The sequence below is a fragment of the Vigna unguiculata genome, chromosome 10, assembly GCF_004118075.2.
Source record: "Vigna unguiculata cultivar IT97K-499-35 chromosome 10, ASM411807v1, whole genome shotgun sequence".
NCBI classification, from domain to species: Eukaryota; Viridiplantae; Streptophyta; class Magnoliopsida; order Fabales; family Fabaceae; genus Vigna; species Vigna unguiculata.
The window spans coordinates 1,700,464-1,723,459 of NC_040288.1; the positions used below are offsets into that span (position 1 = coordinate 1,700,464).

The 22,996-nt window shown below is 32.4% G+C and overlaps 1 protein-coding gene across 1 annotated transcript; it reads right to left on the bottom strand.

Moving 5' to 3' along the window:
- Positions 1-1,806: 1,806 nt before the first annotated feature.
- LOC114167266 (actin-related protein 4-like) lies at positions 1,807-19,094 on the bottom strand. Its single transcript, XM_028052301.1, has 20 exons — positions 18,825-19,094; positions 18,642-18,733; positions 18,175-18,354; positions 18,006-18,079; positions 16,685-16,765; positions 16,539-16,599; positions 16,393-16,442; positions 10,550-10,604; positions 9,864-9,941; positions 9,715-9,768; positions 7,274-7,327; positions 7,140-7,200; positions 6,738-6,789; positions 6,490-6,556; positions 4,940-5,002; positions 4,802-4,864; positions 4,288-4,350; positions 3,379-3,443; positions 2,269-2,337; positions 1,807-2,151 (listed from the first exon to the last, which is right to left on the bottom strand). Exons 1-20 carry the CDS (start codon positions 18,835-18,837, stop codon positions 2,106-2,108), a joined length of 1,341 nt encoding a protein of 446 aa, XP_027908102.1. The 5' UTR covers positions 18,838-19,094; the 3' UTR covers positions 1,807-2,105.
- Positions 19,095-22,996: the final 3,902 nt, after the last annotated feature.

A 22,996-nucleotide genomic window follows, 5' to 3' on the forward strand; every position in this document is an offset into this window, starting at 1 on the left:
ATAAAAATATATTATATGTGTATCTTATAGTTTATAAAAAAAGCATTTTGATTCCAACTTAATTATATCTAACAAAAAAGTACATGTGATGATGTATAAAAAAGTAAATTACATTAAACTAATTTTTTTTAAAATTCTTTGAAATTTCATAAATACTTTTTAACAATTAAAACAATCTATTTTATAAATATTAACGATATAATATTTCCAAGGGAATTAACGGAATCTAAAATAATGCCCCCCTCTTTTTTTAATTATTTTACTAATGCAATTTTGTCGTGTGTAAATACAGAAAAATTAAGTAATTGTATAAAATCACTTGAGGAATAATTAATTTAATTTATTAAAAAAATAAATGTATATAGCATTCAAATACATGTCATTTACCTCCGTCACCTAATTTTGTTTGTTTGTTTGAGCATACATCGTATGTGCAACTGATCCTCAGTGTTGTGATAAAATTAATTTTCTTTTTATAATTTGTCGTATGTGATAAAATTCATCCTTATTAGTGAGTGATAAATTTTTAATTTAATACTATAATACATAGTTTATGTTTTCAGCTAATTAAAAAGTACTTTAAAAATGAAAAACGTTAATAAAAATCTGTAATATGTTTGTAAAGAAATAATATTTCTCTCTCTATCAATCGAGTTTAATGGCTTTTCTTTGAATTTATATATGTTGGCATTTTTGAAAAAAAAATATATAAAAATAAGTATGTCTATTATAAGGATTAAATATGTTTTTTGTCCCTCAAGTTTAAGTAAATTTTGAAATTAGTCTCTCTTTAAAACTTTATACCAATTTAGTCATTCATCTTTAGAAATGTGTGAATTTCGTTCTTCTTACCAAATTTTGTTAAGTTTATTTGACATTTTAAATGTATTTTATGATAATATTTGAGTTAACATTGAAACGAAATTGTGTCAAACAGTAACAATTCAAATATTATCATAAAATATGTTTGAAACGTCAAATAAACTTAACAAAATATGATTAAAAAATGATTAAATTTTGAAAAGGGACTAATTCCAAATTTCACTGAAACTTGGAAGATCAAAAACATATTTAATCCTAATAATAACATTTTTCTTTAATGACTTCATCTTTTTATGTTGTATAAACAATAATTACACTTTTAGAAAAGTTACTTATTTTTACAATGACTTCATGTAATGTATAGAATATGTATGATATATATGGGTGTGGTTTTTTGTATTGGTAAGACCATTTATTATTCAAATATCAAAGAAATAATAAAGCATGTAATAAAGGAATTAAAAATCTTTGTGTTAGTGGAAGAAACGTTATGTTTACATCAACCTCTTTAATAGTAAAATCTTCCATGGAGATAGAAATGCATGTAATGTGTTCACAAGAAATTTCAAAGCTCGTCATTAATAACTTTTCTTTCAACTAACATTTATTTGGTATCCAACTAGCTTTTCTTTCACTGTCTTCCATCACAACTTCAAGTTCAAATCTAAAATTAGACTTTGGTACATCTATTAAAAAAAATTAAATGTCAAACAACTCATGAAAATAACATTCACTAAGACTTGAGATTTGAAAAAAAAAAGCATCAAAATCAAATAATGATCCTAAATTGATTTATAGAAGAAATTAAATAACACCATGGTCATAGTAGAAAATTAAGATGGTGGTGTATTATAAAAGAAAAAAGGAGAAAAGGTAGAGAAGGCTCAAAACAAATTATTGATAAATGATTTTGTACCATACATTGGTGAAAGTAATAAAGAGTATATATATTCGCATTTACCAAAGATGGTTTTAGAATCATAATTTCAGAAGTTCAAAGACCAGATAAAATATTCGCATTTACCAAAGAAAAATAGAAAAGAGGTACACAGAAGATAAATCTAATTTGATAAATAAGGCATTGTTACAGACTCTAGGCACACTTTACATCATTACAGATTAGTGATTCAATTGAAGCCAATAATTTAGTTAGAATGGGATCTAATGGGAATGGCCATCAAATAGAAAACAAAATCCATTAGTCAAACACTACTTCAGCGTTCATAGCACTTCCTCAAGTCACCAACATAAAAGGCAGTGAAATAAACTTGTAAAACACCAACTCATGGACACTTCCTTTGGATATATGAAGCTCCATGCTCCTCATACCTGCCACAAATGCATTAAAACGATTCAGCATAATGCATTAAAAAGAGCGAAAATAATAAAGGTAATGTAAATAATGCACTAGTACAATCACAATTTGGTGAAAAGGGGGATAATTACTCGGATTTGGAGAACCACATTTGCTGGAAGGAACCAAGAGATGCCAGTATACTACCCCCTATCCAAACACTGCATATAAAAGCCATTCATTCATTGAGTTAGAAGACAATTATATGTATAATGCACCAACAATTACTACCGCATGAAATGTTAATCTGAGTCCCCCCACCCCCTATTTTGGAGAGGTATGGAAACATAACAATAGAAAGGAGGGGCAAAAATTAAGATGGTTTTCCAAAACTAACAATAAAAGAAAACCACACGAAGGATAAAACAAAGATCCCACTGATCAAACAATTTAAGATCTGCCAATCAAGAAATTGTGCATCTGTGATGTCAACAGGATCTCCAAAACAGGATCTCCAATCCGTTTGACATATGTGATGCATTCTCTTGCTTCTGCCCCGATGATGGTTTCAGAATGAAAAAGTTAAAGCTGTAGCTTACAATAATTCCGAGTTCAATAAACCATACCAAAGACACCAGAAAACAGACATGGATAGCCAAATTAAAGTTTTAATAGTCATAAATTCATACAACAGAGAGAAACTAATCAATTAGACAAGCTTCTTGAGTTTTTTATTTCACTTAGAAAGGCCTAAATCATATGAAGGATTTTATTAAACTAGTTGGAAATTGAATTGTGAACCAGTTTTAAAATTTTAAAAGTGAATGAGACCTACTGACAAATAAGTGTCCCTGTGAATTGTTTATTCTAAGTGTTAAAAAATATTAAATTATAAAATAGGTTAGAAAATTTAATCACTGAAATAGTTTATATTCAGTGTTAAAGAATAAAAAAATTATAAAATAGGCTGCTTATGAAAAAATTGAACTCCACCACCAAAGTATTGAAATAAAGCCTTCAAATCTGTCACAATGGAATGATGAAAACATTGCTTCCCGGATTAATAAAAACCTAGCCACTTCATATACTGATGCGTGGAATTTTGAGGGACTAGAATTAACCATGTAAAGAGAAAAAAAAAATGGAGAACTTGCAACAAACCCGATTAGTCCTTTGCAGGAAATAACTGGGAAAGAATAGTAAAACGGTAAAATGATAATGACGTAATTAATAAGTGCATCGTCACAAGATAGATAACACACCTAAACCTTCTTTCAGTAGCATTCCCACTGGCCAATACTTTTACTCTGGCAGCTTGAGGAGACTCCTGCAATGGAAATGAAATTGTAGTCAATTCTTACTACAATTAATCGTTCCAGCTTCTCGAAAAATAATTAAATGCTTTCAATTAAATTTTCCCTTGTTAGAACTGCCAGCCTGCAGAGGCTTTAGCTAAAGGTTTATAATCCAATATGAGCACAATCTTACAGACTACCATTGTACTTTACAATGATGTGAACTTTTTTTGTTGTTACCGTCATTCTGTTAAAATATAATAAGGGTTAGTTTGAATATTAATGAGTTTGTTAGTCGTTAGTTGATGAGGTGTTAGTCATATATAAACAGAGGGAGAAGGATAGGAGAGGTATACATATGTTCATTTGTAGATTGAGCATTAGCTTTTCATGAAAGAAGAAATCATTTGCGAAGGGAAAAAGGAAACCCTAGGAAGAACAGGGTACTCTCCTATTTCTTGTTCTTTCTTCCTATTCAATAAAATTTTTTCATTTCTCTTTTCAACTCTTGGTTTTTAACAGATCCCAAAAGCAAGTAAAGGAAAAGATTTATGCATTAGCACAAAGAATCTTTCCAATGCCTTGCAAATGAAAGTTCCGTTGAAGAAAGACCTCAATAGAAACAAAAAGTACAGATTTTCTTTCAAAAATATATTTGGAAGCAACAAGAAGTTGATTTTTTTTTAAAATAGAAGTAAAAACACTACACAATCCTTACAGAGAAACCAAATATATTTAATTCTAATCTACAAAAAAGGCAAAGACAAAAAGTTTCATTTCAGCCAATAAATTATAGAATTTATACAGACAAGTCCCTCCTATAAAGCCTTGCACTCCGAAAAAAATAGACAATGGCTCATTTGTTAAATTATGTACCTCTAGCAAGTCTTTCTCAAGTCGTTCCTTCAGTTGTTGCATTGAAGCTGTACCACCAGCAAGCTGCATATGATAAAAGAAATCAATTTTAATAAACCAGGTAAAGAAATAAAATGATATACTCATATGAAATGCTTCAAAAACCAACAAGTGATCATAGACTATACATAATAAGTATGCACATCATGGTTTCAGCAAATAATTCAGCCAAGTTCTTCATAAAAGGTCATTTGTCTAAAAATACAACTCAAATAAAATTCCAATCCCAATAAAAGCATTAAGTTATGATGCGTGAAATATCCTGAAACTCCAACTTTGGCAACACTTCCACCCCAACAACTGCAACCCAATCTCAAAATAACTCCCCGATTTTCCAAAAAAAAGGATGCCCCGGTATCTTTTTTCACACCAAAAGAAAACTTGGCGAGCTAAATAAGAACTACTTGAGTTGAGTGTGTGTGTGTGTGTGTACACACGGTAAAAGAAAAAGAAATAAAATGTAAATCAACTTTACCAGTATACTACTAAACAACTCTCTTCGAATGTCTACATCACACTTGTTAATGCTTTCAATGACCTACAAAATGGTAAAACAGTCAGCAAAAGCAAGTCAGGCACTTCAAACAAACACACGTTAAGATTAATAAATTACCATTTGAGGAAGGCCACGAACTGAAGGAGCAATTTCAGCAAAGCTCTCCATGCCAGGAATTGACTGTACACACCATTGACACTAAGAAAATTAGTAAACAGAAGGGATGAACAGAAATATGTTAAAGAACTGCAGAACATAATAGAAGCACAACATAACACCAAACAGAACATGCAAGTTATGAAATTGAAAACTAAGGCTATATACTGAGTTATTCAATTTTTTTATCATACACATAAAATTTATGACATTGCAAGTTATTGATCAAGAATCCTATTACTCATCAATCTCACCATACATTTAGATTAAAAATTTGATAAAGATGTCTTTCATACAATTCAAATAGTGATTTGACAACCAAGATACTTATTTTAAACCAAACCCGACCTCATAACAGCACACGTCAGCTATATAACCCCGTTAATCTGGATTGCCCAGTGTAGTTAAAGCCTAAAAGGGAACTATGAACAAGAGTCCAAAGCTTTTTTTTCTTTGTGGTGCAAACTTTTTCACTCCTTCACTACTTACTTAAGACAGAGGTGTTCCATACAGGAAACTGACTTGGGCAGTGGACTTGACCCAGTCCATAAAATTGTCAGCCTTCAGAAAAAATGCAATTGAAAAGACTCCCATTAAGTGAGTGTATCTACTCTTAATTTTAGACCACATACCTTATCCACTAAAATGTAGAGGTGAATACATTATGCTTAAAAGACAAATTTGCTTTAGAGGAGCTTTTCCAAATACAACATGTAAGTCATGTAACACAGTAGAGAAAAGAATTAGCCTGCCAAATAAAAAAAAAATGCCTTCATTTTCGTTAGCTGCTTTATACTTAGAAGATTTGGCACTTTCAATTATAATTTAATATTACCAAATTTATTATGTTTACACCACCGAGTGTCGTTTTAATCATTCCTGTTGTATACAACATCCAACACCACCATCCCATCTGTCAGGTTTATTATCTTTGCTCCTGTACTTATTTTCAAATTTTTAATTCCAAGCCACGTTTTACAGTTATATTTGTCTGCTTTATTTTTATTCTCTAACTAATAGTGTTTTCCATATACTTTCTGCATTGTCTGTTGAGGTGTCATTGCAACCTTTCAATAGATTTCTTTAGTTTTTATTCTATATACTTATATCCTATATGTTTTTTGTTCATGTCATAACCTTCAATGTATTTTAACAGGGTTTTTTTAATATAACATAACTAAATTGTATTATTTTTTAACAAAAACATTTAATGATAAAATTTGAATTACTTTTTCCTCTTAATTTCACTGTACATAAGGGTGGAACACAGATTTGGTACACCGAGACATTTTGTTTAATTGAATTTCAATTATTCACAACAAGCTTCAGTGGGACGTGTCTTTTGGCATCTCACCTCTAGACGCTTCAAGTCCTTGGTACATTAAGGGTTTTTTCCTTTAACTACCTTGCAAGAAAGCCTTGGCATATTTCTAAGAACATGAAGTATCATAAATGCTTTATATTAAATGAACAAGACAGACTAATCACATCTATGCATGCAAGCCACACACCTGAACCAGTGACGGATTGAAAAGAACATCTGGAATCTTAAATCTGTCAGCTCCAATTTCAATTGTCCTGCAGGATATATAAACACATCATAAACAACAATAGACAAAAAGATACACTAAAAACCAGAAGCAGCAATTAGGCTATGAAGTACAAAAAGTAGCATATTAAATGAAAGAAGATATTTTGAAGATAAAACAACATTCATTCTATCCTCATGTTTCAACGAACAAGAATAACACCGACTTACTGGCCATCAGGAAGCTCATACGAGGTCATTGGGATGTTTGAATATGCACTCTCTGTCAAATAAAGGAAAAATATAGTTTTAATGTACAGGACTACTGAACTGGTACAGAAAATTTATTACTAAACCAGATGATGGAAAGAACGTCATATGTGGCCTAATTGAAATGTCATAGATCAAGTTGCACAATACATCACAAGAGGCGTCACATACCAAGTTATCTAAGAGGTGTACACAGAGAAAGGAGGACGAAGCAATAAAAGAATGCCACAATAAAGACTAAGAACCTTTTCCACATACCATCAAAGAACAAAATAAAACACAGGAACAACATTATTCAAACAAGAGCATGGTTCCAGTAATGTTCAAAACATTATACAAGGTGCCAACATGAGGTAAACAAACCATCGTAAGGAGTATCTGGAGCACGGCACACACATTCCTTGACATCACTAGCAATCACCCTCTGCCATGAGGGAACAGACATCAGATAAAGGAAATGCAGAAAGTTATGAGATATTACATTGTCATTCACAGACCTGTGAATAGAGTTTGTAGCTTTCAGTTGTATTTGGAAAATCAAGATCTACCGTCTGCAAGGTTCAGAACAAAAAAATAATGAGAAATAATAATCATTTATGCATACAATAGCAGTTGAGATCATATACAAAGGTACATGCAAAAAACTAATTTTGGTGCTAATAAAGTAAAACAACAGGCAATTTTGCTCACCATCATTTGTCCCAAAAATTCTACAAGTTCTTTTAAATATTAAATGAAATAACATCAGATGCAAGGTTATAATGTAATTGAAATTCTCAAATTTAGGAAAAAGAATATTTTATTTCTCATACTGAATAATTAGGTCATTGGACCTATATGTACACAAGCCTGAGGCTATTATGGAAATATCAATAAGCTAATTCTAAGGAGACAAATCCCAATAATTATGGGATTTATTCTAGAAACACAATCCTAGCATTAATAACAAATAATCAGCAGTAATACAGAATAAAATTTAACATTTCCTAAAATAAATTAATCAACAATTCTGATAGAAATAAAAAAGTAAAGTAAGAAAACTACAACTCACTCTTTCTTCTTTGTTCTGATCCTTAATTATATACCTAAAAAACTAACAACATTCCCTCCTTTATACACTTGAGAAAAATAGATAAAAGAATAGAAAATGAATTTGAGAGGATGTTTCCCTCTCTTATGTTGTTGTATTCATAATTCAATGATTTAGTTAATTGAATTAAAGAAATGAGACTAAAGGGACAGACAAAAACAAAAAGAATAGATTTGAAGTTTAGAGAAGGAGAAAGGGAAACTCGACCAATTCATAGAGAAGCTACTTTAGATCCATTGGCTAGGGTTATAAAATGAGGTGTTTTAGGAAAGGAGATAGAAGAGAACAAAGAGATATTACCAGAAATATAATCAAATGAACCTGAATCAAATATCAATGGATTTTGACTCTCCACAAATTGTGAAATGCAAGTTGTTAACAAAGTAGGAGTTGTAGATTATTGTGCCAGGATATTGGATTTCAACCTCAAATATTCTCGATACTCTTCATTAGAGAACTTTGGCTCATAAACTTCAGATTACAAAATAGAGGCTATCTTGTCAAAAAAGTCATGCAAAGAGTAACAATTCTCTTGGGTGATACTCTTCATTAGAGAACTTTGGCTCATAAACTTCAGATTACAAAATAGAGGCTATCTTGTCAAAAAAGTCATGCAAAGAGTAACAATTTTCTTGTGTGTGGCCCATTCTTTTACAATACGTACATTGAGGACGCCCTCTACCACTCCGTCCTCCTCCCGTGCCATGACCTCTATTTCCACAAGTAGAAATCAAGGAAAAAGACTCAACAGATCCTTCAATATTTCTACTCTTAAGAGTTGGAACATGAAGAAGTCATGTTGTCAAGTTTTCCACAAAAGGAACTTCTTGACCAATTAAAATTTGATCTCTAACATGATCAAAATTTGGATTCATTTCACGGTGAATTATTACACCATGTAAACCTTCTCGGACTTCTTTTTTATCTCTTCCCATTAGTCAACTTCCAAGAACATCTTCAATTCCTCAACTGTTATTTGAGTTCAGCAATAAAAGACACTATGTCATTATCATATTGCTTTAGAGAAGCCAATGATTTTGAGTATTGTTTGAAAAAACATTTTGGGCCCTTTTACAGAAGGTGTTACAAGTTTTGAAAGACCTAAGGGAGCTCAAAATATTTGGAAGCACAACCACCACGGTTGGATCACGCTCCTTGAGGTGCACCGGACCCAAGAGTTGGTGAACAAAAGTCCAGCTGCAGACGATGACCAGATGGCAATTTCTTTGTTGAACATAGACAGGCAGGGTGGGATTGACTCACTCTAAGACCAACTTGAGAAAAATAGAAAATGAATATGATTTTCTCTCTCTTAGGTTCTCATATTTATAATAACTTTGAAATACCATTTACAATGTGTGAAAGGAAAGAGAAGAGAATAGGAAAAGAAATATCTAGGAACCAGGTACAGAAACTTTTCAATAAATTCTATTTAAGACAAATTAGTTTAACATATACCTTAAGTTTAAAACTAATTGGCTGACTTGAGCAAACATTTGGTACAATGTCAAAATTCTAGTAGATTAAACAAGAGGATAATTATTTGGTTCAGGTCACTGCCAGCAGTTTACTGGCACTTATAAATTTTAAGATTATATCCATAACTGAAAACAGTTCAAGAATACTCAATTGAAAGAGACAATAAAAACCATATTGCAACCATCCAGAAGTCCTTGAGGAACAAACAGTACCGAAAATACCCAAGGAATGGAACTAGTCCTGCTTAAGTTCAAATTTTAAAGAGAACAAAAGGAAAAAAAATCTGGATGCCTCACACTTTAATGATTGCAAGCAAGTTTAATAAAGAAAATGTTACTCTTAAGTCATTACGATGAAAATGCATTATACCTGAAACTCTCCGGGGCGTATTTCCTTTCTCCTAAAGGAATAGCGCGGTTTCATCTGTGACAAAAAAAAAGGGAAATCTCAGGCATATGAAGTCAGAGCATCTTTATTTTATATGATCACTGACAAATATAATAAGTAATGTCACCCACCGTAATACCCTTGCTTTCCAAGCTTTTCATCAAGCAATCTGTAAGAAATTCTCCTCCAATTGGAGAAGTTGCCACAGCCTTATGTTGTAAACAAAATAGAGATATGAGCAGACAAAAAGACCCACAGTATTAGCCAAATCTCAAATATCAATGCTGAGTATAATGAAACCTAATTTGACATGTGTGTATGTCGCAGAAACATAACATAATGGCAGATATCATGCAAAAGATACATGAAAAAATATTAGTTTGTAAAATGCCTATGCAAGCAATAGCACCTCACCTATCCATAGTCCTTCTCTCTTACAATTTTGATAGTAGTTGTAGTTCCATTAAACACAATCTAATGACTGAGTAACAATATAGAGACTATGGCCAATATATAAGAGCACCAGTTTATTCTTCAAGATTTCCTTTCATACATTTGATGTATATATTTCGCATTGTTAATCAAATAATCACATCATTCCAAAATTATCTATAACCCATGTAGTGTTAGGAGATCCTTTTCAAGTACCCACTTCATCCTTCAAGCCTTAAAACCTTTCTACAGAGTGGTGCATACGGTAAATTGGATCAATGCAGGTTCTTATAACAATATCAAAGTCAAATTTAATAAATTGGATAAGAAAACTAAATATTGAAATTCCAATGTCAATTTTATTGGATTCAGTAATAAGGAATACCTTCTGAAGAACATAACCATCGTGTACTGGTGCAATTGTAGTTGACCCTCCACCACTGAAAGCAATGGAATAATGAAGAAAATGTTATGTTTCTAGCAGTCTAACATATTAAAGTAATAGTAAATATAGAATAAATATTGAACTTTAAAAGTTGCACTCTTTTTCCCTCCCCTTTTCAATTTTCTCAATTGAATACGCTTCAAAGTTTTTTAATTTAGTCCACCCATTCCAATATTTTGAATGAAATATTGGCAAAGTTTTATTGCTTGTTACCAAACCCAAATGATTACTTTAAAATGGTTGAGCAGGAAAACAAAAATCTTTAGGCATGTTAACACATACATAACAGAGAAGCTTTTGAATTGTTATTTCTCAACTTCATGTAGCAGATTATTTATTTAACAATGATTTAGAATAAGTAAAACCCTGTTGGTATTTATTTCACACAGTTAACTGCAATAATTGAAAACTCTTGAAGAGATTTCAGATAAATGAAACAGTGAAAAAACATCTCACTGTTACTGTTTTACTACTGTTTATATAAGAAGATAGTAAGTAGAATACAAAGGGTCAAGGCCCAGTCCTAACCCCTAACCCTAAAGAAAGGATCCCATACATGATAAATAAAAATACTACATCTCAACACTCCCCCTCAAGCTGGAGCATATAGATCATATGCTCCAAGCTTGGAACATATAAATTGAATTCTAGGCCCTCTTAAAGATTTAGTCAGAATGTCTGCAAGTTGTTCATTAGAGCCGACAAACTCTGTAACAAGATCCTTGGATAGTAATTTCTCTCTAACAAAATGACAATCAATTTCTATATGCTTTGTTCTCTCATGAAACACCGGATTGGAGGCAATGTGAAGGGCTGCTTGGTTGTCACAATATAACTTCATCTGCTCATTTTCACAAAATTTCAACTCTTGAAGGAGTTGTTTAATCCATACTAGTTCACATGTAGCTAGAGCCATAGATCGATATTCCGCCTCTGCACTAGATCGAGCAACAACACTTTGTTTCTTACTTTTCCAAGATACAAGGTTCCCTCCAAGGAATACACAATACCCTGTGGTAGATCTTCTATCAATTGGACAACCAGCCCAATCTGCATCACAATACGCTTCAACTTGAGTACTTCCCTTGTTCTCATACAACAATCCTTGTCCTGGGTTCCCTTTTACATATCTGAGAATGCGAATCACAGCATTCCAATGATCAATGTGGGGATTTTGCATAAATTGACTAACAACTCCCACTGGATAAGAAAGATCAGGTCTTGTTATAGTAAGGTAGATGAGTTTTCCAACCAACCTTCTATACCTCTCTGGATCTGAGAAAAGTTCACTTTGATCTCTTGTTAATTTTTGATTTGAGTCCATAGGGCTATCAATGGGCTTGCAATTTGTCAGACCTGTTTCTTCCAAAATATCAAGAGCATATTTTCTCTGTGCAATGATGACACCTTCTTTTGATTGCGCCACTTCAATACCAAGAAAATATTTAAGACGACCCAAATCTTTGGTCTGAAAGTGGCTAAACAAATGGTTCTTCAATTGAGCAATTCTAGTGATATCATTTCCTGTGATAACAATATCATCAACATAAACCATAAGATAAACACATTTGTCAGGAGAAGTATGACCATAAAATACTGAATGATCCGCTTCACAACGTTTCAATCCAAAATTTTGCACAACACGACTAAATTTACCAAACCAAGCTCGAGGAGATTGCTTCAAGCCATAGAGAGAACGATGCAACTTACAAACTAACCCAGACTCCCCCTGAGCAACAAACCCAGGAGGTTGCTCCATGTATATCTCCTCTTCCAGATCACCATGAAGAAAGGCATTTTTAATGTCCAACTGATACAGAGGCCATTGGCGAATGGCAGCCATAGCAAGGAAAAGACGAACAGAACTTATTTTAGCCACAGGAGAAAAAGTATCACAATAGTCAAGACCGTAAACCTGAGTATACCCCTTAGCGACGAGACGGGCTTTGAGTCGGTCTACAGCGCCAGTCGGACCAACCTTAATAGCGTAGACCCATCTACAGCCCACAGACTTCTTACCAGGAGGAAGAGAGACAAGTTCCCAAGTCCCACTGTGTTCAAGTGCCTGCATTTCATCAATCATGGCTTGTCTCCATCCAGGATGACCAAGTGCCTCATCAACATTCTTAGGAACCTTAATGGTAGACAAGGAGGAAACAAAAGAGAAATATGGAGGAGACAAACGATGATAACTCAAAAAGTTATAAATAGGATGTGGATTACGAGTAGAGCGAGTACCTTTCCGAAGGGCAATAGGCCAAGTGTGATCGGAGTCAAGAGAAGATGAAGAGGATGAAGGATCCATGATTCGAGAATCTGGTGGAGAAGGATTTGAGTCACAGGGGTCTTCAGGCAAGGAAGGAGTCACTGGAGTGCGACGCTGATATGTGAGAAGAGGTGGTTGAACAATGTCATTGGCATTTTGAGGTTGAGTTTCAGGAAGAACCAAGGGATCACAGGATGGTAAAGGAAGGACTTGTTGAATAGATGAACTCTCCTCCATGGAGGACAAGAAAAAAGGTGTGTCCTCAAAGAATGTAACATCAGCAGACATATAATACCTTTTGGTTGAGGGAGAATAACATTTATACCCTTTCTGAAGGCGAGAATATCCCAAAAAGACACACTTAATAGCCTTTGCAGAAAGTTTATCAAGACCTGGAGAGACATTATGAACAAAACAAGTACATCCAAACACACGTGGAGAAACACGATACAAAGGATCATTTGGAAAAATTATCGAGTGAGGAATTTTATTTTCAATAGAAGAAGAAGGCATCCTATTGATTAGAAAACAAGCAGTGAGGACTGCATCTCCCCAATGATGAATAGGAACATTGGTATTCAACATGAGAGAGCGTGCAGTTTCGATAAGGTGTCTATTCTTTCTTTCGGCTATGCCATTTTGTTGTGGAGTATGAGGACATGTTGACTGATGTAAAATTCCTTGGGAAGATAAAAATGAGGAAAACGCAGCAGAAAAATATTCCTTAGCATTATCACTTCTGAGAATTTTAATTGTCTTCCCAAATTGGTTCTTAATTTCATTAAAGAAGGACACAAATATGGATAAAAGTTCCGATCTTTCTTTCATTAGATAAACCCAAGTACATCGAGAGAATTCATCAATGAACGTTACAAAATAGTTAAAACCAAAAGAAGTGACACGACTTGGTCCCCAAACATCAGAATGAACAGTAGAAAAAGCAAAATTACATCGTGTCTCAGACTTTTTAGGGAAGGAAGATCTAACATGCTTTCCTAACTGACACGATTCACAATCTAAGGCTTGAATGTGTTGGAGACTCGGAACCATCATCTTCAACTTAGACAAATTTGGGTGACCTAAACGATCATGCAAAAGTTTTGGGGATGAAGTTGCAAAACAAGATACTGAGGAGCTTGGTTTTAGGAAATAAAGTCCCCGTGACTCATGTCCTTCTCCAATCAGACGACCCGTACCATGTTCCTGTATAGCAAAGGAATTAGCAGTAAAGGTTACAGAACAATTTAAGGAACGAGTCAATTGACTCAAAGAGATTAAATTGTAAGGACAATGAGGAATGTACAAAACAGAGTTTAAATTTAGTGAAGGTGATAAAGAAACTTTGCCAATTCCTTGAGATGCCACTTTGGATCCACTTGCAACAGTAATAAAATGAGGACTTTTGGGAGAGGAAATGGAGGAAAATGAGGAAATGTTACCAGAGACATGATCTGAGGCACCTGAGTCAAGAATCCATGGACTAAGACCTTCCACAGATTGAGAGATGCATGCAGTTGACATTGAAGAGGATGGGCCAGGATTGTTGGATTTCTCAGATTTGTACCTCAAGAATTCTTGGTACTCTTCATCAGAAATTCTAGATTCTGAATGATCAGACTTGGACACATGAGCAGCTTTATCGGGAAAACCATGTAAGGAATAACACTTGTCTTGGGTATGGCCCATTCTATTACAATATGAGCATTGAGGACGCCCACTTCGACCACCACGTCCTCCACGGTTGCTCCGACCTCCTCCTCTTCCTCGTGGTGCTACCATTGCTGATGTTTCAAAAACATCAGTTGAACTTTCATCTTTGACCAATGTAGGTACACGAAGAAGTCTAGTAACTAAGTTGTCCATCGAAGGGATTTGATCACCGGCTAAAACTTGATCACGCACATGATCAAAAGTTGAGTGTAGGCTCCTCAGAATTAAGACCATGTAAAACTTATCAAGTTTTTTGTTGATATCTTCTAATGAATCAGCCACAAAAAAACTCTTCAATTCTTCTACTGCAGCCCTAGCCTTTCCGATATGAGAAACCATATCATGATTGATTTGTTTGAGTGAGGCTACTCTTTGAGTTGCATCAAAGAGGCGTTGAATGTCGTTAGCAAAAATATCTTGTGCCCTTTTCCAAAAAGAGAAGCATGTCTTGTAAGGTCTCAAAATGTCTAAGACCTCTTGCTCAACTGATTGCCATAAAACAGCACACAACTGAAAATCCAATTTCTGCCACTTAGGTTTCTCTTCCTCTGAAATATTAGAGACCTCTTTTTCAAGATGATCATGATAACCTTGACCAAGAAACCACAACTCCACCGAAGCTGACCAAGAGGAGTAATTTTTCCAGTTCAGTTTCGCAGAGGTAATAATAGGAGTAGCTGATAGAGAGGGAGACATTCCACCCGTAGAAGCCATTAAAAAAAAACTTAACTTTTGAGAAGAAACCCTAGGGTCAAGATATGGTCACCGAAACAGAGAACCAAGAGCAGATATAAGACCAGGAGGCTCCGGCGAGACGAACGACGGTGGCGCGGCGCGATTCCGGCGCCGGGAAGGCGGCGCGTGGTGTACACGCGCGTGAAGGTCGCCGGAGAGAAGCGGAGCGTGGCGGCGCGTGCGGAGGTTTCCGGGGACGTGACTTGCGGGGATGGGTTGCGCTCCTCGAGGCGCACCTAACCCTGACTTCGCCGGAGTATACTCGCCGGCGGCGACGGCGGCGACGGCGGACGGCGCGGCGGACGGCCGCGGCGGACAGTTGCGGAAGACGGCGGACGATGACAGTCACTGTGACAAACAGTGAAGACGAACCAGACTCATGTTCTGGCTCTTGATACCATCTTGAAGAGATTTCAGATAAATGAAACAGTGAAAAAACATCTCACTGTTACTGTTTTACTACTGTTTATATAAGAAGATAGTAAGTAGAATACAAAGGGTCAAGGCCCAGTCCTAACCCCTAACCCTAAAGAAAGGATCCCATACATGATAAATAAAAATACTACATCTCAACAAAAACTTTCTATTCCAGAACTGAAATAAAAAAGTATAATTTCTTATGTGTCATTGTCAATTCTTGTTTGATTCAATGATTTCATGCACGTGAAAATATCATTATCTTGCTACGAAAGCAAAATATCATGCTCTCTGAAGCTTTGTATGACTACTGCTTCCAGCAAGTATAAGGGAACACAGGCTGAAGAGGAATTTTAACAGTAAACGGTTGTAACAAACCAGACTAAGACTGATTGCATGGCATTGAGTGTCTAAAGTCCATTATTTGTTCTCTAATTCCAAATTCCTACTTTATTTCTTACTATACATGGTAAAAGCAAGCCATATAAGGTCTAGTTAAACAAGACAAGGACAAATATAACTTCGGCCTTCTAAATATAATATTTTGAAATGCAAGCAATTATTAAACGGAAATGAAGGAAAACACCATTGTTCACAATGATACTACCGCAAAATAAGAACAAAACTACCATTGAGTAACCTCATAATCTCTTACCCATCAACAACCAATGATGTAGCACGCCCTGAAGCAAAGGAAGTCAGAACCTGTATGTGAACACCAGGAATAAACTTTCAGTACCTTTTCATTCTCACTCCATAACAAATATTATTTTATGAAGTATAGGTCAGCAAAGCACTAACAGCATTCTTCGCCAAAAACAATGCAGGCGCTTTGTACTTCTCAAACATAAGCTCTGCCGTCCTGCGACAATAAAAAACATAATTACTAGTACTGACAAATTAAGATGAGCTCATAATTTCTAGACAATAAATTATAATCAGAATACCTTTCTCTCTGCTGTTGAGAGTTTGAAGAAGGTTCTGCCAGGAGCATAGGATGCTCTTTAGGATCAATCAATAGGCACTCCCTACAAAAAACAGAAAGCATGCCTGATCAATAGGCAATGTCTACCAAAAAGAAAGAATGTGCAGCCAGAGACAAATAAAATAATTCCTAAGGTATATGAAATATGTAATAATTGTCAAAACCAGACTATAAAAAGAACTAACAAAAAGAATATAATATCTTAATGTTGCATGGTGCATGAATTGTCACGTATTAGAATGCATATGAACTAAATTATAATCAAATTGTAGAACTTAGCCTATTATGCTCTTAGGTAGAAAGAATTGCACCCTAACTATTAGCTATATTGGCATAGTGATAAGCACTTGATCCAACAAGTGGTATTAAAGTTAAGGTCAGGAGTTAAATTCCTAGAGGGACAATTTCCGAGAGAGAGATTATTGCACCAATTATAGTAGTGACTATGTAAGCTAAGTCACAATAAAAGAGTTTGATTCGTACTGAGGCAATTATTGGAGAGAATTGTTGCAAGGTGCATCAATTGTGTCATGACAAAGGTCAAAAGGGTCAAGTCACTATCAAATGGCACTTAAACTACTACGCTCTTAAGTAGAAAGGATTGTGTCCTAATATTAGATATAGTTTTTATGTATAATGGTATGTGCTTGATCGAAAACTTGGTAATAAAAGCACTTTTTCTATATCTATCATTCACTATATAGCTATTTGATAGAATTTTCTCTTTTAGTTTGAATGTGACCTTTAAATTATATATATGTTAACTTCACTCAGTTTGATTCATATGCACTTCTCACCTTCAATTTCCCCCATTATTTTCTAAGACAGATCCAAAATACCTAAGGTGCCACTTGTGGTATGATTTGATCCCCATGTTTAACCTCCCAACTTCACTCTTGCTAACTATCCCTGTGTTCATGCAGTGTTGCCAATCCTTACATGAAAGAGAAGGGCTGAGTGAGGCCTTGTACACCTAATAAAAAGTAAAAATATGATAAATATTTATGGTACGGACCATCAATGTTTGGAAAAGAATCTTCATTGCTATCAAACATTTATTAGCCACCATTAACACCGGACCCTCTCATGTATTTATGTGCTTTAGATATAGGTAACAGATCAACTATTCTTTGGACCAATGCTTTTAAGAGGAATCATCAAATAATCAAAAACAGGAATCACATGAACTTTATCAAATTCCAACTATATCTGCCATAAAATAATCAACCGAAGAAAGGAAAACAACAGTCCTACAATAGATAGTTCAGAAAACCAGTATTGACCTGAAGGCATGATCCCATATGCTATCAACAATATCCCAATCAGCTACAATTCCATCCTTAAATGGAGACAGCACCTGCCAACATAAAAATATAAAATAACTACAACTATTCATTATTCAAAATAAATTACTAATCCTAATCCAATCAAGAAGAAAGCCAAAAGGGTTACCTCCATATGATCTCTACGGTACCCCAACGACTGTGATCCTACAAACAATTTCCTCTTTCCCTTAGCCTTGTCAGAATCAGCATTTCTAAGATTATTCTTTGATTCCCCAACTGAGGCAGAGTTCTTCTCAGCATCATCATCTGCTTCATCAACATCCATTTGATCAATTGCTCCAACAACCTAAGTTCACACACACCAAAGACAACCACCAATTCATTATCAACAAGCAAACTACCCATAAATTTTTCAGATACCTCCCTATCAACTATAATTTATAAATACACCCAACTACACTATCAAGCAGTACTAGCCGACCACCACACAAAAATGTCAGTGTCCACATTATTATAAACTCAAAGCATAACAAAAATACTCTATCAACAAAACAAAATGGAAGCAACCTCGTCCTACCAACAGAAACAAATCTCAAATTTCAGAGAAGTATAAAGAGGAGAAAAAACACTTACAGACGGAAACACGGCCTTGGGAGCATCTTCACCGGCATAACCAGCTTTACACGTGTGTGAACCCAAGTCAATTACAATAGCTGATACTTCATCTGTAGAATCAACCAAACAAAAAAAAATGGAGTTCACGAACTCGGAAGAAGAAGGAAGACGATAATAAGGAGAATATGTTTGGATACTCACCACCGCCATACATGGCTGTGACTGTGCTACGAACTCGACAGGTGAATTAGGGTTTTAGAATTTAAGGTTTAGGAATTTTCTCTCTCTCAGATTCCAGTCAGATTCCAGTAGAGAGAGGGAAGCTGCGGCGAAATGGGACGCCGCCACGAGAATGTCCGGCGAGGTCGTCGGAGGAGGAGGAAAGTAGAAGTGAGAAGCGCGCGCGATTTGAAGAAATAAAAATTAGGGTATGGTAAGGGCTACGATAATTGGATAAACCCACACAAACAATTCACAGTGGTTTTCACCCTTGTGTCCACTTTCAGCCTTCTGGCATTTTTTTTTTTTTTAGTAAAAAATGTAATGTGACAAAATAATCCTATTTTATAATAGGCAAGAACAACAATTTATCATTTATCTATGGATTTTATATTTGACTTAAATTTATGTATTTAAAATATTATCTTATAATAATTTTGATTTAATTTTTTTTCATTTATAACATAATGCACAAAAATAAAATTCTCAATAAATAAATATATATATATAATTAAAAATACACTTAATGAAATTCATAAATATGATTTTTTTTTATTAATATTTATTGTATGATTAAAATTATTACTTTTTAATAAAATTCTATATGAATAAACTTACTAATAAAATTGTATACAAATAAAATATAAAGATAAAAAATATGGAATGCTTTTAAACAAGTTTCGGATTCACGATACTAAATTTATGAACAAAGTCACCAATTTTTTTTTCTCAATCATTTAATTATGTTTAATATTCTAAATTTACTGTTTTTCTTTTCAATAATAATGTAAAGTTGTTTATTTTATATTATTGGTACTTAATATTTGAACTTTAATATTTTGTACCAAATTTTAATAATCAAACATCTATATTTTATTCAAATTATTGTATAATTAAAATTATGAGACAAATAAAGCAAAAAATATTACGTTATAAAAAAGTATATTTCATCAAAAAATTATTCAATAACTATATCTTATTTGAAACAAAGTTACTATTTTTAATAAAATTATATATGAAAACAACACAGATAAAATATATAAAAAAAAAATCTTTATTTAATTAATTAGTAAAATGAACAATTGTCTTAAAATGACATTAATAAATTTTCAATGTATACGGTAGTATTTTAATTTTAATGAACTAATTTATACAATTTATACAATACTATTTTAAAATAGATATTTTATGACATTAGAAAGTAAAATTTAAATATAATTTATCAAACAATATATACTACATACACCACAAAAGTTTCAAATTTTTTAAAATTTAATTTAGCATAAACTTTACCAAAAAATTATTCTGTGAAAAATTCAAAATAACTTTTATGTGATTAATATATTTTAATTACTAATAAAATATTCAAATCAGCTCTAATTTATTTAGAGTTAGTGTTTAAAAATAATTTTAAACATATTATATATATATATATATATATATTAATAAAATTATATAATAAATATATTACAATTTTCTCAAAAGGAAAATTACACTGGGTGAATATTTTACTTTTATTTACATTAAGGTTTTAATTTATATAATAAAATTAAGTAAATACTCTTAAAGAAAACATAAAAAAGACTTACATTAATTGAAAGAAATATATTTTAAACAACATGTTTTTATTAAAAAATAAAAAAAAAATACATTAAATATGTAGATGAACTTTTTACATGATATAGTTTAATATTTAGTAAAAAGAAAAACTTGTGTACCATAAGTTATAATTTTAATTATAAATTTAAGAAAAATTTATGAAAAAAGATTTAGATAGTTTAACATTTAATTATAAATGCATATTTTTATATAAATTAAAATTTAAGATTTAATTAAGATTTGTATCATTAAAACTATTTTTTAATTAAAAACATTATTATCAATATTCCATTTATAATATGCATTAATAATTTGAATATCAAAATTCATTCCTTTTATATAAATTAAAACTTAAAAGGTTTTACAATATTCCATTTATAGTTTTTTCATTCCTTTTATAGAAATTTTTCATTTAATATATGAATCGTTATATTTTCAATTTTATCTGCAAACAATACATGTAGGTGTGACACAAATTCTATAGGAAAATATTTTTAATTAAACAACATCAAAGTATTAAATACGATTAAATTATACTTCCACAATATTATCTTTCAACAAATAAATATATTTATATCAAACTTCGTTATTATGAATAAGTATTTATAATCAATTAAACAGTATGATGGACAAACTTTTAAATAGATGCTTTAATTCGGTAATACTTCATTATAATAAATGGACTATGTTGTTTTAAAATTGATATCTACTTTATTATGTCTATAATTCATTTAATTATAATCTAAGTTTTTCTTCCTTTTCTTTTCATAAAGAATTAGAAAGATAATCATTAAAGTTATTCAATTATTATAATTATTTATATACCTAAACCTAAACCTAAACATTTCACATAATGTATACACAATTCATAATTAGATATTAATATGTTTTATTATTATATGTTTATTAATGATACTAATATGCAATTTAATCTTTAGCTAAACACAATTGAATTGATTTATTTTATTAATCAACAGATTAAAAGTTAAGTAATCATGTAAAAACCTAATACAATTAATAAGTCGTATGTGACGAATATGATTTTATTAAGAATGAATAAGTTATACATAACAAAGACCAACTCAGCAAAATATTAATATAAATTAAGTGGTGTATTTTTTTATAAAAAAATGAAGTCGTATATGACTTGGACAACTTGGGAAAGAAATTAGTATTCTTTGTTAACGACTTCTTGAGTATAAAATTTTTGGTTGGTATATATACGACTCTCATTGGAAAGAAATGTAATTGAATTCATATCCATGGCGTACAATATTTTCAAATACTTGTTTCACCTATTTCTCATACAAGTTGTTTGTATTTTTTTAGTTTACCTCAATTAAAAATGACAATTTTAGTTTTATTAAAACTCATGTCTAATTATTTTTATACCTAATAGGTTGTATTAAAACAATATAACATAAATAATTGAAGACATATTATTAAAAATCTAAAGAGACTACAAACAAAATTGATATTATCGATAGTCAAAATTTGTCAGTAAATCAAAATTATCGACGACCAAAATTTATCGATAAATCATCATCAGTAAATTTTTACCGATAGAACAAGAAATTTGTCGCTAATACTGACAAAAAATTTCATAAGTAAATTCGTCGGTAATTATAGATTAAAAAAATTGTCGATAAATACTTTGATGTGGTTCATTTTCTTCCTCCTCCCTCCATCTTCTTTTTCCTTTTATTTTTTTCATCTTTTCTTATTCCAATACTTCATCCTTTCCACCTTTTTCGTCGCCATTAGTTGCTGCCTCTGCCACCACTATTTTCGTTCGTCATCGTCGACTCCTCCTTCACTTCCTTTTCCTTCTTCTCCACTTCTTTCTCTCACTTTTTATTTTTTCTTCTTTCTTTTATTTATGCTCCTTCACTGCCACTACACCACCATCGCGTTGTCGTCGCGCCACCAATACGCCTTCACCACATTGTTATCGTGCCTCTGACATCTCTTCCTTTCTCCGCCTCCCTTTCTTTCTCTTGCTTCTCTTCTTTCTTCTTTTTTTTCTCCTTCTTCTCTTATTTTTTCCACCTCCAGCTTAACTTATTATATCTATCTCGTCATATTTGGACAATAATTTTGCCGCTCTTTTTACCGATGGATTTACTCATGAAAAAATTTGTCGATGATATTAATTGTAAATTACCGAAGAATTTATCAATGATAAAATATGTAATTATCACAAATTTTTTCAGTCGATAAATTATAATAAATCCATATTTGGGTGGGAATTTGACCACATTTTTTACCAACAAATTTTACTGACAAAAATAAATTCGTCGATAATTAAAATTTTAAAATTAATCAATAAAATTTGTTAGTAAATTTGATTTACCAATAAATTTATTTCAATCAATAAAATTTCATCGATAATACCAAACATTTTTGTAGTCAAATAAGGAAAAAAAACATTATTAGAGAAAAAGAACAAAATATTATTAGGGAAAATGATAAAATATATTATAAATTGTGATATTAATTTTAAAGTTCTACAATAAGTTGAGAAGTGGTGATTTGACTACTATCTAAATGGACAC